General features: G+C 45.7%; 1 protein-coding gene across 1 annotated transcript in view; it reads right to left on the reverse strand.

Moving 5' to 3' along the window:
* dennd1b (DENN/MADD domain containing 1B) overlaps window positions 1-17500 on the reverse strand; it is a 190385-nt gene that overhangs the window by 84911 nt on the left and 87974 nt on the right. Inside the window, exons 9-10 of the mRNA XM_080732823.1 lie at window positions 15148-15201; window positions 13793-13903 (exon numbers count right to left, since the gene is read on the reverse strand). Of these exons, the coding sequence (XP_080588949.1) occupies window positions 13793-13903; window positions 15148-15201 (165 nt within the window). The remainder of the gene's footprint in view (window positions 1-13792; window positions 13904-15147; window positions 15202-17500) is intronic.

Below are 17500 nucleotides of genomic sequence, written 5' to 3' on the forward strand. Positions count from 1 at the left end.
CTCTTTGATTAAGCTTTATTTCTTTGCATTTTTGATTGCCAAACATGGAGTTGGTCTTGAGCATCTCATATCAGATACTACACAATGTGTGATAGAGTGTTGTTGGTCCTGCATTGATGAACACTCACAGCCAAGGAGCTATACCACCATTAAAAGATGAGCGAAAACAACAGGTTGAAAGGTGATAATGAGACTCCAGACATGAACCTGTTTTAACCTAACATGGGCAACAACATGAAGAGAGATAACTAAACATACAGAGAGGTAGGGTGTAGACCGAGGCTGAGCTTTAGAGATGAAGAGACGAAAGAACGAACAAATGAACAAAAGAAAGAAAGATAGAAAGAAAGATGTTTATTTGGCAGTGGCGGGTCACCAGATGAAGACTATTACTAGTCTAATTCAATACTTCAAATGGGAAGTAGAATATGTAATGTACTGCTGGCTAGACTCGACACAAAAATAAACTCAAAATAAACTCAAGAATCATTATAAAAGTTTTCACTGTAGAAAACTTCTCGCGTTCAAACACAAAGCAAAAACAAAGACGCACATGGAACCCCAAACCCCCCACCATGCCACTGTACGTTGCATTTACAGCGGAGAGCTGTGGAATAATTAACCTCATTTACACACAGAGAATGAAGAACGATCACATAAAGAACAGCCATCAGCGCTCAAAGGAGCCATGTCAGGCTGAGATGAAACTGGTGCAGCAAATAAAAGTCACTGTCTCCCATTGTCTTAAAGTATACGTCTTTCTTTTGACACCCCAGCCACCCCATACACACAAACCCAAAGCCGAGCCATAGTAATGTAATGACCTGCTGCACACACGCTCACACACACACGCGCGTGCGCGCGCATACACACACACACACACACGCATCAGGAGAACGAGAGGCGTTAGCTCATCCTCCAGATTAAAATAACATGATTAAATATGGAAAGAGAACAGAGGTCTGGGAGATCCGGTGGGACTTCATTAGGGCAAATTGCCAAAGAATGAAACATGAGTTAGCCAAGAGAGACTGCGGGCTGGGCCAATACCGCCGGGACCCTGGAGTAGCAGCCGCTGTTATACCACCGCCGCTTCACACTCACTGTGTGAAGCACAGGCACACACACACACACACACACACACACACACACACACACACACACACACAAATCACCACCAGGAGACCCCCGGCTCACTGACACACACAATGTCACAATTGACCGGCCAAAAGCGGCTACGCTTGGCGACTCAAAAACCACCACTGCCAGAGAATGAAGAAGAAGACGAGGGGCCCACCTGTCCCTCATGACTCGCCCCCGCCCCAAGAAAAAGCACCAACATCTGAATTGCTCACAGTAGTGTGTGTGTGTGTGTGTGTGTGTGTGTGTGTGTGTGTGTGTGTGTGTGTCTGTGTGTGTGTGTCCGCGTGCCTCGTTTTAACTGCATTCATTTTTCACATCGGCTGGAGAGAAGAAAAAAAAAGAGGAAAACTCAAACAATGATCTTTTTTTTATTGTCTCCCTACAATCTCTCATAAAACCCATTCCCACAATAGTTAAGACTTAATCAACATTTAATTGGTGTCTTGCTCCGTGTATCTGCATATGCATATTTCCTGCTGCCTGCCGTCTTCAAATGAAACACAACAATGGCACGCTCCTGTCAGGATTAATTCGCTGGCAAACAGTTTGTGGGTATTTTTTTTTTTCTTCTTCCTCTCTCCTTCCCTTCATTCTGAAAATAAATCAATGCTATGAATATTAATGTGTGAAAGTGTAGCACTTGGCGAAAGGCTATTGTAGTTATGGAGGACTTCTCTCTGTTCTGAGCCGGTGACGAAGGCACTGAAATAGTGATGAAGGGAAGGTCAATGGCCAGACTCAGTAAAAGATACAGTACAATACTTCTACTCCCACATTCATGAGCACAGTGAGCGCACACACAATACACACACACTCAGTCACCGACACACACACACACACACACATTATGCACATGAACACATAAATTCACACACACATTCAATATGCTGGCACACGCACGCACACCTAGTACATGTATGCAGAGTTGCAGACATAATAATGTATGAATGTACACACACAAACATACACGCGCATACTGTAGATGTGTACAGGCACAAACATGCATGTGAACACACGCGCGCATACACTTGCAAACACACGCATGTTAAAACACAGGCACGTGGGCCAGCAGCGAGCCAACAGGCCGGTGGTGTCTCCTCTGGGAGAAGGACAGAGGCCCCATGCAGACACTGTGTGGTAGCAGGAGCTAATGGCACAGAACACCTCGCTAACCAACTGCAATTATCTCCACCAGGCCTCGAGGTGAGCCCCAACTGGCATGATTTACTCGCAGGTTGAAAGGCCTCTCTCTCTTTCTCTCTCTCTCTCCCACACTCTCTCTCTCTGCTTCTTTTTTCGTCAGACTGGACGGCTGGCTGGAGGGAGTACTGCAGGTTAAGATGGTGTGTGTGTGTGTGTGTGTGTGTGTGTGTGTGTGTGTGTGTGTGTGTGTGTGTGTGTGTGTGTGTGTGTGTGTGTGTGTGTGTGTGTGTGTGTGTGTGTGCGCGCAAGCGCGTGTGTGTATATGTGGGGAGGGGTGAAGGAAGCAGTTAACTGATCCTACGATCATAATTTAGAAAACAAATCAACTTTTTTTCTTTGGTTTTCACCCCTGCTCTCTCCAAAGTGGAGGTGATGTGTGGGGTGAGGAGGTAACTTACAACTACAGAGGAATAGCTCACATATCTCCCTCTGATATCATATTCCACTAAAAATAAAACCCCTCCGTCCTTGGATCAGCTTCCACAAACAGACAAGGAGAAAAGTACAAGAAGACCATATAGGAAGGGGAAAATGAAAGAGAAATTTGTTATCAAGGACCCCCCCTACCACTCCCCCCCTCTCTTTTCTCCTGCTCCACATGAGAGCGGGTCGCGAGAGGCTAAGGCTGATAAAATATTTGCCAGCCTGATAAATAATAGATGAGTGGAGCCAAATGGCTTACACGCTCCACAAAAGACCTGGGTGCTTAATATTCCATTCAATGGAGAATCACAGATACAGTCCCCAAGAACAAATACGGGATTAGGTCTGCTTTAGGTGCTGGGTCCAGTCCTCTGGGACAGGGGCTCTGCCCGGTAATGAGGGGCTGCCTGCCTCTCACTCAGTGTGTGTGTGTGTGTGTGTGTGTGTGTGTGTGTGTGTGTGTGTGTGTGTGTGTGTGTGTGTGTGTGTGTGTGTGTGTGTGTGTGTGTGTGTGTGTGCGTGTGTGTGTGTGTGCGTGCGTGCGTGCGTGTGTGCGTTATGCCCCTTCCTCTGAGAGAGGCTAACCGATTATACAGCGACAGCCTGCATCAAAAAGCAACCCAGGTCTTTGGTTCTGCCCTGAGAGCTTTCCTAACGCTCTGCAGCTCAGACAGAAAGATGCCACACTGACGCTGGCTTTCCCTGATCCCCTCTATGGAACTAAAGGTCAGGGGGACAGACGGACAGGAATACAGAGGACAGAGGGACGGAGAGAGAGAGAGGGGGAGAGATTGACACACAAGAGAGAGGGAAAGAATGAATTGTCGGGGTAAAAGTTGCACATCTGTAAGAATCGGGAAGAATGGGAAACAGTTAGTTGGGAATGGGTTTGAATCACTACAGTGTGTGATTCAAAGGAATTATGGCCTTCAGTCATCCAAAAAGACACCACTCGCTCACTCATCATGACCGTCATGTTTCATCTGCCTTTTGTCTTATTCAGATCAGCTCCTCCCTGCCCTGAAAACATCTGCGACAACACAGACCTCTAACGCTATGTGGTTTTCAACCTTATCAGGCAGTGACCCCCCAAAAATAATCATATTTGAATTGGGGACCCCCCTACCCTGATAAGCATTTGGAGGATGTAGGAGTTCCTCGTAGGAGTACTCGGTTCCACAGATAAATATTGTGAAAATAGCAGATCGGCTATTTTCACAATGTTTTCCTCTTTCTTATACTATTTGACAATTTGGCCGATGTTTAACCATTTTTTTTTGTATAGTTTGATACAGTAATGGTCTTTGTCTTTTCTTTCTTCTTCTTTTTTATATACTAGCTCTTACCCGTTCAAAGATATGAGCTCCAAAATGATGTGCAGTATGTGGGTTATGGGATGTGCACTGTGCACACAGTATATGAGGGATGGAAAGTAACTTTAACTGGTTTAATGGCTACAGAGATACTGTCCGTCCCCCACAGCGCCCCTCCCTTAACATGTGTGGTCACAAAAGGTACTGTAGGCTAAATAGATATAGATACACCATAAAAATGCTATTATACAGCATACGATTTGTGAAAGTGACAAACGGGCTTCACAGTTATGTCAGGTGTGTTCATATGCTGATGGTGATGCGATTTCAGATCAATTGCTCCAGCCACCGAGGAGAAACGCTGAGACAGACAGACACTCACTCACTCACTCACTCACTCAGTCAGACATTTGCAAAATTATACTATAGATATTAAAAAGGCTTAAATTGTCACTTCACTGTCATCTGGAAAAAAAAAAAGAAAAAAAAAAATCATCTGAGGATCCCTCTGGGGCTCCCGACCCACAGGTTGAGAACCACTGCTCTAACGTCCTTAATCACTAGAATCCTTGGGTCCCTAATATTATGTATATACAGAAGGTGAACGTGCAGCAAAAGTAGCAGGTCAGCAAGCTCACCATGTGTCGCGTTGGGATGCGTTGCAAGCTTGTAGAGACTTTCCCTCTAAGAGATTTACTGTAGAGGGGGGAAAAGGAGCGGACCTAAGTACAGAACCCTGGGGGACTCCAGCCAAACTGCATATATAGGGTTTAAGTGATTAACGTCAGAGTCTCCCCTGCCATGGTATGTTTTCTACCCACTTCATTCCCTCTTTAGCCAAGCAGCCTGGACCGATGTTGAAGAGAAATGCAGATGGAGAGACATTGAGCAGAAAGAGCCAATGAGAAGAGGGGGGCCTGAATACACTGCATTAATACAACTTTTATAGTATTGCTCTAGTCTTATTTTCTTTTTTAAATGAATATAATTAGTTATTGTATCTGGATTGGTTGTGTGCGTCTCCCTCTTGCCAATTTGTGGGATCGTCCATCCAAATTTGATGTGTTTGAGTCCGTTGTTTGGATGTGATGCAGGGTCTTGTTTGCAAATGCATGGGCTGAGGCGTATGGTAATGGTTATATCCAGCGCACCCTGTTTTTGGGAGACGTGTTCGAGGGACTCCTGAGAGCAGTTTCTGTGGCCTGTCACTAAAAAAGAGCCCCTTAGATTTCTTGGGCAATGTGTGTGTTAACTTCACTCCAAGAGGGAACACACTGTAATACACCTGTAATACTGTTGTTTCTGAAATAAGTTCTCGGGTTCTTTTGAGTTTTATCCTATGTACAAATATATCGTCGTTGTCGGGTGAAAACCGTTCGTTTTGCATTTATCATTTAAAAAATGAACTAAGCTAGTGAAAACAGCCGAAAACAGCCAAAACGCCTCGCGGTGCGAGGCGTTGTGTGCTTGTAGATCTGCTGTTTTCACTACTTTTGTGTGACGGCCTTGTATGATAAAGCAGGGCTTTACTTGCCAAAAGTACACATTTGAAACTTGGAGATACAAGGTTTTCACCCGACAACGACGATATGTTGGTGATATGCATTTCTTTTTTTTTTTTTGGCAATAACAACATCAATCATGCTTACTGGCACGTTGAAGGCCAGGGCTCAGATTGTGTGGTCACCCAAGAACCAGTTTTTGGTAATGTGAAGTCTCTTGTGTGCAGTACCACTCCAACAAAAGCTACAAAAAGACCAAGCATTGGTGATCTATACTGTCACGGAGTCACTGTTGAAAAGGATAGGTTTAAACAGCACAGGGAACTGCTTGATAGCAATAATTACTTTTCCTTCCTTAAACAGAATGGAACAGTATGGAGAGATGGTGAGAGATGGTGAGTGGAAATTGTGAAACGAAGACATATTGATTGATGCTTCACTGTGTCAATGTAGCCCTGAAAAACGTTTAAGCCAGCTCAACCTTTTTTTTTGCAGTGCAACAAAAAATACTTTAAGCCTGTTGCTTTGCTGCTGCTAGTGTGAATCACCAGTTTTTCTTGAAAACTAGTTAAACTCCCTCCTCCTCCCTGTGAGTCCCATTTGCTATTTGGTTGACGTTTGGCTTGTGTTGCTGCACCATATATAACATTGCCTTGACACTTTTCCACTGATTCGCCCACATACACTGCTGACTGTACTAATTACATGTGCCATTGTTTGTTTAAGTTCTCCTTGTAAGTTATTCATTTTTTTCAACAAGAGTCTAGCCCTCTGAGAGTTGGTCTGTGGGTCTGTCTGTCTGTATGTCTAGAGGGATGTCAAACTCAAATACACAGAAGGCCAAAATAAAAAAAATGCTACAAGTCGAGGGCCAGACTGGTTCAATGTTTATTTAAAACTTATCTTACAATAAATGAGAGAAAATCTCTGTGAGTATGTATGTATGTAATCCGCGTATCTCGAGAACCGTTCGTCCCACTGGCTTCAAATTCGGCACACACGTTCCCCGCCACAGCACGGAGTACAGTGCCCGGCCTCGACCCGACCCGATACACGGTTTTCCAGAAGCAGATACAGAGATCTCCATATATGGGCATAAAATGGACGCAGATAGACAGATATTTTCATATATGGGCATAAATGGACACAGGCAAACAGATGGTCAAATCCTATGACAACAGGTATAACGGGGTTTGCATTAAAGGGTGGGGCATTCATTCCCTATTTTCATCGTTCCCGAGTAGGCCGGTCCACGACTAGACGCTCTGCTGCCCGTCAGGCAGATACAGAGATCTCCATATATGGGCATAAAATTTACGCAGACAGACAGATATCTCTATATATGGGCATAAATGGACACGGGCAAACAGATGGTCAAAACGGGTCCTATGACAACACAAACAGGTATAATGGGGTTTACATTAAAGGGCGGAGCATTCATTCTCTATTTACATCATTCCCGAGTAGGCCGGTCCCTGACTAGACGCGAGCTTCTAGTTGAAATGATTGCACATGAATCTTGACCTAACACAGCCTATTATATACCGTATTATTGCATTGCAACATTCAGGGCTCGAAATTCACTTTTTTACTTGGTAGCACTGGTGCTACTAAAAATGTAGGAGAACCAGAAAATTTTACGAGCACCCACCAAAATCGAAGGAGCAAAAATATGTTATCGATATTTAAATGAATGAATAAAAAACAACAATATAACGGTGAAAATTGTGCAAGGAGCCTTACAAATGCATGGTAGGCCACCTGGGGCTTTATGCAATCACCTGGTCCAGAATGTATCCATCCATGTTGTCAAAGAGGTATAAAACATATCCAGATGCAACACATTCTCACCCCCAAGTTGTCAGATACCTGTCAAGTACCCTAATGCTTCAAGTGGGGGACGCCACGGATATGGCTACTGCTTCAAGTAGGGGACGCCTCAGGTATGTGGTCTAAGAAAAAAGAAAATTCATTCCCCTAGTGGGATTCGAAACCACTATGTAGGGTTTACCCGCGGACCGATGCTCCTGATCATGCCACTATCCACGACGGAGCGGCGTTACCGAGTTATGTGCCGTTATGGACAGAATAGTACATTTTCACCAGGGGACTGCTTCTGCGTCCGAATGCAGCTCAAAAGGGACTGTACTGCGGCAGTGTCCACGTTGAGTTAGTATTAAAAAAACAAAAAAAATAGGTTTGGTCAGCTGCTCGCTAGCTCAGTAGGTAGGGTAGCATGGCTACGATCACTAAGGCCCGGGTTCAATTCCCACTAACGGTAGATACATACTCGAGTAAACATGTGTCGGCGTATGCGCACTAAGACTCTCCCTCCGCTTCCATAGTAATAGATAGACGCTGAAAGCATCCCAGCGCGTCTGAAGGGATGACGCCGAAAGCGAGTCCGAAGCGCGTCAGGGGAGTGAGAAGGGGCTGCCAGATGAGACCCCTCCATTGATTCAAATCACATTTGTTTGTTTTCTGTTAACCTTCATAGCCTATCTGGATAATATAATTCAAATTTCGTAGCTACAAAATGATTGCAACGTCAATATAACATGGTTTATGAAGGTGTATAATGTATAATGCCATTACAGTGCATTGCAAAGAGCCTACTCACTTCAAATGGGGACAATGCACACTGATCAGGTTTTTTGTGTTGGTAATGGTATATATGTTACAGTCAGTTTGGGTAACTCAGTGAGATTGGGGTAAGAGCGCTCGTTTTGTCGTTCACCACACACCCCTACCACCACCTGGATCAATTCACTTTGATAGTCTCTTATCAGCGCACCTGTGAAATTCTGCAGCTCTCATTCAATGTGTGTGAGAAGCTGTGTCCAGTTCTAATAGTAATTAAATATCATCCTGTGGGCCAAAGATAATTCATTCACGGGCCTGATTTAGTCCGCGGGCCTTGAGTTTGACATATATGACTTTTGCAAACTGCAGGAACCGATCAGCATCACATTTCTTGTATGCCTTTAATTTTCATAACAACTGCGTGGGTGCTAAATACATAGGCTCTGTCTCTCCCTTTTACCTCTCTGTCCGTCATGCTTATGTACTCACATAGACGACTGACGTTACAGGCTGGCCACATGAAGTCCACGCAGGAGCCACGCCATTCCCATATGGATCCCGAGAGCCGCGTGATGCGATTTTCACAGAAATCATTTGTTAATTGGCTTGGCTGTGTGTGCATCTCCCTCTTTTGTCACGGCCGCGTGGCCCGGTTTGTGACAGGCACTCATACTGTACTCCCCCGTTTCCTCCCCTCCCACCTCTCACCTCAGCTTCTACTCGCTCTACTGTTTCCTCCTCACAGCTTGTTGACCTTCATCTGCCCTCTCCTATGCTCTGTCCTTCTGTCCATTCCTGTGACCCTCATGTCCAGTTCACGCTCCATCGTACCACAGTGTTGTGCGCATAGAATAGCAACAAAATAGATAGAAATCTTCTCTGTACTTTCTGCGTTCAGCTCGCCCGACCCCTCCCGGTCTCTTCCTCTCTCCACCTTCCCCTCTCAGAGGAAGTCACCAATTACAGGCGCTCTGCTCCCCCCCCCCCCACCACTGCCCCCACCCGCCTTCCCACCCACCCCACCCCCGCCTCTGTTGACAAACACCCGGTGTCAGGCAACGGCACAACGCAGGTGTGCCACTAACAAGTAGGTGGCACAGGGAGCGAGAGAAAGAGGGCACGCAGGACAGCGCAGACACTAGCTAACACCAGGCCGCCCACACATGTACACACACACACACACATACACACACACACTCACAAAGACATACGGTACAGGCACCTGTGAAAGTGGGAAACACACGCGCAGTTGCACAGAAAAAAGACACAGAGACACAAATGTCATGTAAGCGCAAACTTGTACTTGTGCGTGCATACGCACCCACACACACATGCACACACGCACAGCACACTAACACACACACACGCACACAATGGTAAGTCAGACACATGGGCTGAGATATGTCTATTGAAATCTAACAAGAAGGAGGGGAGGGGGAGGGGACACCCTGATGTTCTGCAGCCGCTCAACAACAGAGAGACATTAAAAGACAGAGACAACCGTGCAAGACAGAGAAAGAGAGAGAGAGAGAGAGAGAGAGAGAGAGAGAGACCAAGTGAAACAGAGAATGGCAAAGGAGAGAAAGAAACATGGCCTGAGAATAGAGAACGAGTCAGAGAAAAAGAAAAGGTGAGAGAGAGAAGAGTCGGTCTGAGAGAGAGAGGAATGCAGAGAGAAAGAAAGATAGAGAAAAAAAAAAATATATATATATATATATATATATATATATATATTAGATAGAGAGAAAGAGAGAGAAATAGAGAGAGAGAGAGAGAGAGAGAGAGAGAGAGAGAAAGACAGAGAGAGAGAAATAGAGAGAAAGACAGAGATATGGCAGAGGAGACACAGACAGGAGAGCGAGAGGCAGCTGGCACTCTGGGGCCGGGTGGATGGATGTGCTCCTTGTTAGCATAGCCCTGACAGTCTGACGAGAGGGCTGCTGTCAGCCAGGGCCGGGCCTGCCTCCGTGAGGCAGTGGGATGAGGGTATACTGCAGGGCTGAGACAGGGCCTGTGAGCTGGGGCGGGGAGGGCTGTGGGGCGGAGAGGAGAGGGGTGCCCCGGCAGATGAAAGACGCGGGGGCCTCCCAGCTGACTAGTTAGAGGAAAGGCGCGATGCGGCCCCCATTATACTGTAAGGCCCCTACGACAAGGCTGCACGCTCGGCCGGGCTCCGCGCCACCCGCCACTCCGGCCGTGTTTTAGAACAGCGGTGCCGCTCACCTCCGGTCAACGAGACGGCAATAAGTCAACTGATGCATTGTTGTAAGATCATGATTTATTCCTTTGCTGTTGGCTGCTTGGCAAGACGAGCCGGGGCCATGTACCGGCAGCCTGACACACCGTGGGTTTCACACTGGGGGCTTCCACGCAGACAGCGCCTAGAGCGGCCGTAATATATGCAGTGGATCTGTGTGTGTGCGCGTGTGTGTGTGTGTGTGTGTGTGTGTGTGCGCGCGTGTGTGCATGCGCGTGTGTGTGTGGGTGTCTCTCCGTCCACTTGCTCTCTCTATTCCCCCATTCATCCCTCCATCTGTCCATCTCTCCTTGCTTGGCTGAGAGGCTGGACAGTAGACGACCAAGTGAAATAAAACAAGCCAGGCAAGATGGCAACGGACTACTTACCAAGTACCCATCTCTGATGTACCCTCTGAGGTGGTGAGCACGGCAAATACTTCTTGTCAATTCAGTGACAGCACACACTTCGGCTTCAACAAACGTTTGACAAACGTCACTGTCGACAGTGATTAATTATGTATTTCTTGTCCACAACAGACACAATGTGATCAGTAAGGGACAGTGGAGTTAAAGGCATGGGCCTGCCTTTAAACAAGTATGCACACTGAGCTGGTTTCAACCCTCCTAGCAGTCGTTTCTAACTTGAAGTGGAAGGTCAATCTATTCAACAGTAAAAAAAAAAAAAAGAAGAGAAAAACAGATAAACAAACAAATGAGGGGGAAAAAAAGAAAAACGGAGGAAGTTTAATACAGCCAGGCCTGGTAGTAATCCCAGTGGAGATGTGAAACGCCTTTGTACTCCAGTAGTGCCTGACATATATAGCTACCAAACCAAAACACATCTCTCCCAGAGGAAGACGAGTGGATAGATGGATGAGTGGATGAAGGATGGGAGAGGATAAAAAGGTGGTGGAGAGGTGGAGGTCTGATGTTGTGGAAGCGCTTAAAATATCCTGTCGGCATACATTCGTTAAACAAACTGGGGAGGAAAGATTTGTCTGTGAGCGCCGCGGCCGACTGTAAATCACGGGCCAGAATCACCTCCGTCCCTCTGCCTCCGTCGGCGGAAGAAAAACAACCCCCCCCCCCCCCCCCCCCCTCCTCGCCCACGGCCCGGGTCTGATAATTTACACCCTGTAACCCCAGTGTCACAGGGTGTACGCTCCGAGTGGAGACGCTGGCGGTCTGGGGATTCGGCGGGGGCAGCGGAGGAGTGAAATTCTCAGAGGATTGGGTAATTTCTACAGCTCCCACAGAGTCTGGGTCCGCAGGGAGACCTTGGGTTCCGTCCTCAACCATCCACCACCCCCTCACCTCACTCCCCCTGCTCCACAACAGACCCCCCCCCCCCCACACACACACACACACACACACACACCGACGCACACCCCCAACCCCCGTGGCTGTTCCACAAACCGGCAGATACTGAGGCAGAACTGGCTACAGATAGGGCCTGGATGACATCACTCCTTTCTAACCCCAACCCCCCCACCCCCCCAAACTGTCATAAACATTTGGCTCCTATGCCGCAGTCATAGAGATAAGGCAAAGGGATAGAGAGAGATAGAGATGGAGAAAGAGAGGGAGGCAGGGAGAGAGGTTGGCAGAGACTTCCTCCCCACCTCCAGACGAGCAGAAGTGACTGAAACCATGGAGAGAGAGTTAAAGCAGTAATAAATGGATAATTTAGGGCTTTCTTGGCCATTAAAATATAGCAGCTTTAAGACAAACAGTCAAATATAATCAGGCTTCAGTGCAAGTACTCTGCAGCCTGTCAGAACAGAGATAGCGAGGCTCTCTGACTGCATGGGCCTGCCAGGGTGCTGGATCAGGGCATGGCAGCCTAGTGTCTGATCAGTGTTCTCATTTCAATACTTGGAGTTTGATATCCTGCTGGAATATTGATGAAGATGTATCATGTACATTCAAAGGCATGGGGCCTGATTTGAGATGTTCAGATCAGAAAAGGCACAACGCTTTCTCTATATTGGCCCAACATCCAAATAATACATGAACCTAAATAAGGCTGCTTGACTCCCCGCTATGGCTACCTTACTGGAGACACCTTCCACGATTTCAACTGCATAAGACAGATGAAGTCATTCTGTAGTACGCAATGATTTGTGGATTAAAGGTAGGGTAAGTGATTTCAGTTTCAGTTTTCATGTAGTTGACAGGCGGAGGCCTTCCTCCAATCATGACCAAGTGGGGGCGGAGCTTGGTGCGCGTAAGGCCCGCCATTCGACCATGATTGGAGAAGGGCCCCACTCTATCCTGATTGTAGGCAAGGAAGTTATTTAAGAAGGAAGGGAAACACGTGACCACATGGGCATGCGTATGGAGCTCAGCATGGGTGCCAAACTGCAGCCGGAAGTTCGGCAGAATGCACAAGGCAGCCTGGGACGGCTGGGAGCAGCTCATGAATAAATACTATTTCTGAACAATTGAGACCTTTATAACATACTCAGCTCAGGAAAATAAAAGAAGGCATGTCACACATTTTTTTGTGCTGTGTGGATTTTCGATGTGTGCACTGTGTCATTTTATAGCAGTAGGCCTATCTAAAGAGCAAAAAGTATGTTTCGAAACGAGCCAAGTATCGCGAGACTATCCACCGTTTCCTGTCTGGGAACCAAATCTCGCGATACTTCGGGGACAGAAACGATTATTATTTACAGTTATTATTATTATTTCATTATGTACTGTGCACATCGAAAAGCAAGTGATTGTAAAAATACCTTTGGTATGTCTTCTTTTATATTCCTGAACAGATTAGATGACAAAGGTCTCAGTAGTTAATAAATAGTTTTTGTTCCAGGTTTGTTCATGAGCTGATCAAGCCGGCTCCATTCACTGACGCGACCATGGTTTTTCCAACGGCCCTGAGCGCAATGGTGGGGGCGCGGGAGTGTGGGAAGCCTATTGCCCATCGGCCCCCACCTTTGCGCTCAGGGTCACTGGGAAAACTGCGGTCGCTTCACTGACATGTATTTTATCGTACTTCCGGTGCGAGTTCTGGCACCCATGCTGAGCTCCATACGAATGCCCATGTGGTCACGTGTTTCCCTTCCTTCTTAAATAACTTCCTTGATTGTAGGAAAACCTGTCACCCAACAGTTTTGGTGGAGCAACTAAAACTTATTTTTTCTCCTCACCGGGGATAAGGCTGAAGTCCAAATAGGACAAACACTCTATAGTAACTAGTACTATCAGAACATAGACCCATTTTGTTATGTATTTGAATTAAATGAAATCACTTACGCTACCTTTAAGCATGCGAAACCATCATCTGACCATGACTAAACGTCATATTTAGGAACCTGAAGAGACACGTTCATGTTGATTGGAGCACGGCTGAAAGCATGAAAGGGAGAGAGATGGACTCACAGTGCTAAGCTTGCTTGAGGTAACAATGATGCGGCGTTCATGCAGCATGCTGGCGTAGAGCTGCAGCATGTTGTTGACGTCCACAGCCACAAAGTACTCAGTCAGGTTCCGCTGGAGAGAAAAGGGCACAGAGTGACACACTTACACACTTCATGTTCTCCACACTCATAGACTCATTATGCATGCAGTGGCGGGAAAAGTACTGAAATGTTTTACTTATGTAAAAGTATCAATACTGCCATGCATAAAGATCTTTTGAAAATAGCAGATCTACAAGCTCACAATGCATCACATCACAACACATTGTGAGCCTGTAGATCGTCTATTTTCAAATGGGCAAAATGTATATAAGGCTGATGTGATTAATGTATGTTTTGTAATGATAATCAAAATCTCCAAAGCAACTATTGTAGTAACTAAAGTGTTCAAATAATTATAGTGGTGTAAAAGTATATTTGCCTCTAGTGGAGTAGAAGTACTGAAATTGGAAATACTCCAGTAAAGTAATTGTACCTAAATACAGTACTTGTGAACTTGAGTAAATGTAGGCCTACTTAGCTACTTTACACCACTCCTTACATGTCTACACACTGTGCATATGAAGTGGGATTGGCCATTGGCCAGTACATAGCCTGGAATGCTAGTTACACTTCACCACGTAGTGTTTGGCTTCATGTAAAGGGAACCAGAACTTGGCATAAATAGAGAGAATACAGACATCATTTCACATTTCATTCGTCTTGACCGATTTCTACCAGTCACACGTATTTTTGGAAAATGGCTATCAATCATCAGTGCTTGAAGGCTGAAAAAGGAGCAAAAAGAGCACTTGAACTATGTTTAGTAGTTACTTCTAAAAGCCTGATCACCATATTAACGGCATCCACTGCTTCTAGTCAGGATGGGTAAATGCAGTGGAAGAATTTCAGGTACAGTATGTGCAAATGTACAAATACTGACAACCGACGTGGAATTAATTCGTATTTTGATATAATTTATATATAACGATGTCACTCAATCTACATGACGCATTGATCTTGTACATCAGCTATGTTCAGCACAGGACATCGCTGACGGACGGAATATGAATTAAGGATTAGTCAAAAGAGGACACTGAGTAAAATTTGAAGCGAATGCTCGTGTGATCACGGAGTGCGCAGCAGTGTTATCAGCGTCAGCACGAGACAAAAGACTAAAGGAGCTGATGCATCGTCTAGTGATGCAACGATTTCAAAAGGTGATAACGGCATCCGATCAAAAAGTGTTGCAGGTAGAAGAGGGAAGTTTCACAAAGTGCATGATCCCTCCGCGTCTCTCTCTCTCTCTGGCTCTCTGGCTCTGCGTTGAACACTTACACTCTCAGGGATGGTTGGCAGTCCGTTGATATCCGGGGCGATGAAGTAGGAGTGCTGTGAAAACACAAACATACAGGGCAGAGAAGAAGGAAGGTCACACAATGAAGCGCACCGCTCACACACACACACACACACACACACACACACACACACACACACACACACACACACACACACACACACACACAGGAGAACGAGGGGAAGGGGAGGGGAGGGCCCTTCACTTTGTTCTATGATTTATGGCCCATCTTCTCCTCTGTCTATATGAATTGCTGAGCTGGTGTCTGAACTGTGGCAAGGCTTTTATCAGGCCCGGAGAACTGAGAAGCGCTCCATAGCAGCTCGGCTCCCCCTATAGACACACACACGCTGCACGGCCATGTCTCCCGTGGAAAATGGGAGTCTTTATTTAACCATTACAAGAGGCGAGGCCTGTGCAGAGCGTTGATGGACACATGCACTCGTGTGTAGCCAAGTGCACGTGCGCACATACACACACACACACACACACACACAGGTTGTTGAGAGGATCACAGGGCTGCCTGTCTCACTTTGGGAGAGCAGGGCAGGTTCAGTGTTCAGATCAAAGAGGCCTGAGCGAGTTGCTGTACGGAGACAGGTAGACACAGCACCACCAACAGCAACATGCCCTCTCTCTCTCCCTCTCTCTCTGTCCTGTGTACACCTGTATCTCTCTGGGCCTGGGCTCAGCCATCTGTTGCTGCTCCGTGCGTAAATCCACAGTAGCCTCCGCACTGAGCGCTCTCAGACTGCCAGGACCGCATGCGTTTGTGGGAAAACGCTGCGTTTCATCTCATTTAAAATTATGCCACGCCGTAGCTGTGGCATTGTTATTCAAAACACACTTGTGTGCGTGATATACAGAACGTGTTTATTATTCTTTAGGAATACAGGCCCAGCTTAATTTATACTTTGTCGCACAAAGGTGTCACTTGCAGACAAGCGCTGTGCACTGGAGAATAAATTGAGCTTAGCTTAGACCAAAACATAACAGAACATACAGTACAATATAATATAATACACTGTACAGAACTGCTTCTCAACATGGGGTAAGGGGACCCCAAGGGGTCCTTGAGGGGGTTCCAGCTAAATGATTGATGGTTAGGAACCAAATCGACCCTTACAGGCCTGTAACTCTGAAAGTGTACAAATGGAACCAAATGGATCTCACGGAGGACTTGACAGTTAAGATTGGCTTCCCCAGAGATAGAAATCATATCCAATGGGGTCCTAGTGCATATCAAACTGGGGGTCCTTGAAATTAAAAAGGTTGAGAATCACTGCTACACAGGACAAAAACAGCAACAACCCACCACCATCATGTTCCATTGAGCAGTGCAAAAGGGGTAGAGAGAGATTTGACATGCTGCCATAAGAAAAATCAAAGTAAAGAAAGTGTCCACCACCTGGAAGAGTTAAAAAAGTTTAGTGAACAAAAGAGAGAGAAAATAAAAACCTTTGAACACCGGATACTGACTAATGTTTTGTGGCGGTCTACAGTAGGTATACAACAATATCCATGGCATTAAGGGCTGACTTACTTGGCTAGAGGCAGAGAAGTGGGTCTATAATAGCACTCATTGAAAACTATTCCATCAAAGTGCTGTAAATGATGCCACTGTAACACAGGAGACACTCTACTGTAGAAGTACCATTAGGATAATGTACAATTAACTGCAGTAGAACCACTATATCGACATTGTCGGGTGGAAACCTTGTATCTCCAGGTTTCAAATGTGTACGTTCTTTCGCAAAGTAAAGCCCTGCTTCATCATACAAGGCTGTTGCACAAAAGTAGTGAAAACAGCAGATCTACAAGTGCTGCTTGTAGATCGTCTGTTTTCACTAGTTTAAAACATTTTTAAAATGATAAATGCAAAACGAACGGTTTTGGACATACAAGGTTTTCTCCCCCGACAACGACGATATGTATGTCCAAACACTACCTTTAATCATGTACAGTAGGCCTTTGTCTTCTCTTGATGTGGTTAAAGGAGTAGTTCACCCCAAAATGACTTTTTTGCTATTGATTACTCACACCATGGAGACTTGAGTTCAATAATATTCTTTGTTTTTTTGTCGCATTCCTAAGACAATAATTTGATTCGAAAAATGTGGGGTTAATTTACCATAATAGATTTTTTGTCTTAGGAATGCGACAAATACAATTATTTTTTTATTGAACTCAAGTCTCCATGGCGTGAGTAATCAATAGAAATAAAAGTCATTTTGGGGGTGAACTACTCCTTTAAGTAGGCCTAGCTCTATAATACAGGGCGTCTATCTTTACACAATCTCTCTGTGTCTTTACAAAATAATGCGTTAACTAAAT

This window comes from Nannobrachium achirus (assembly GCF_963921795.1).
Source record: "Nannobrachium achirus genome assembly, chromosome: 1".
Lineage (NCBI taxonomy): Eukaryota > Metazoa > Chordata > Actinopteri > Myctophiformes > Myctophidae > Nannobrachium > Nannobrachium achirus.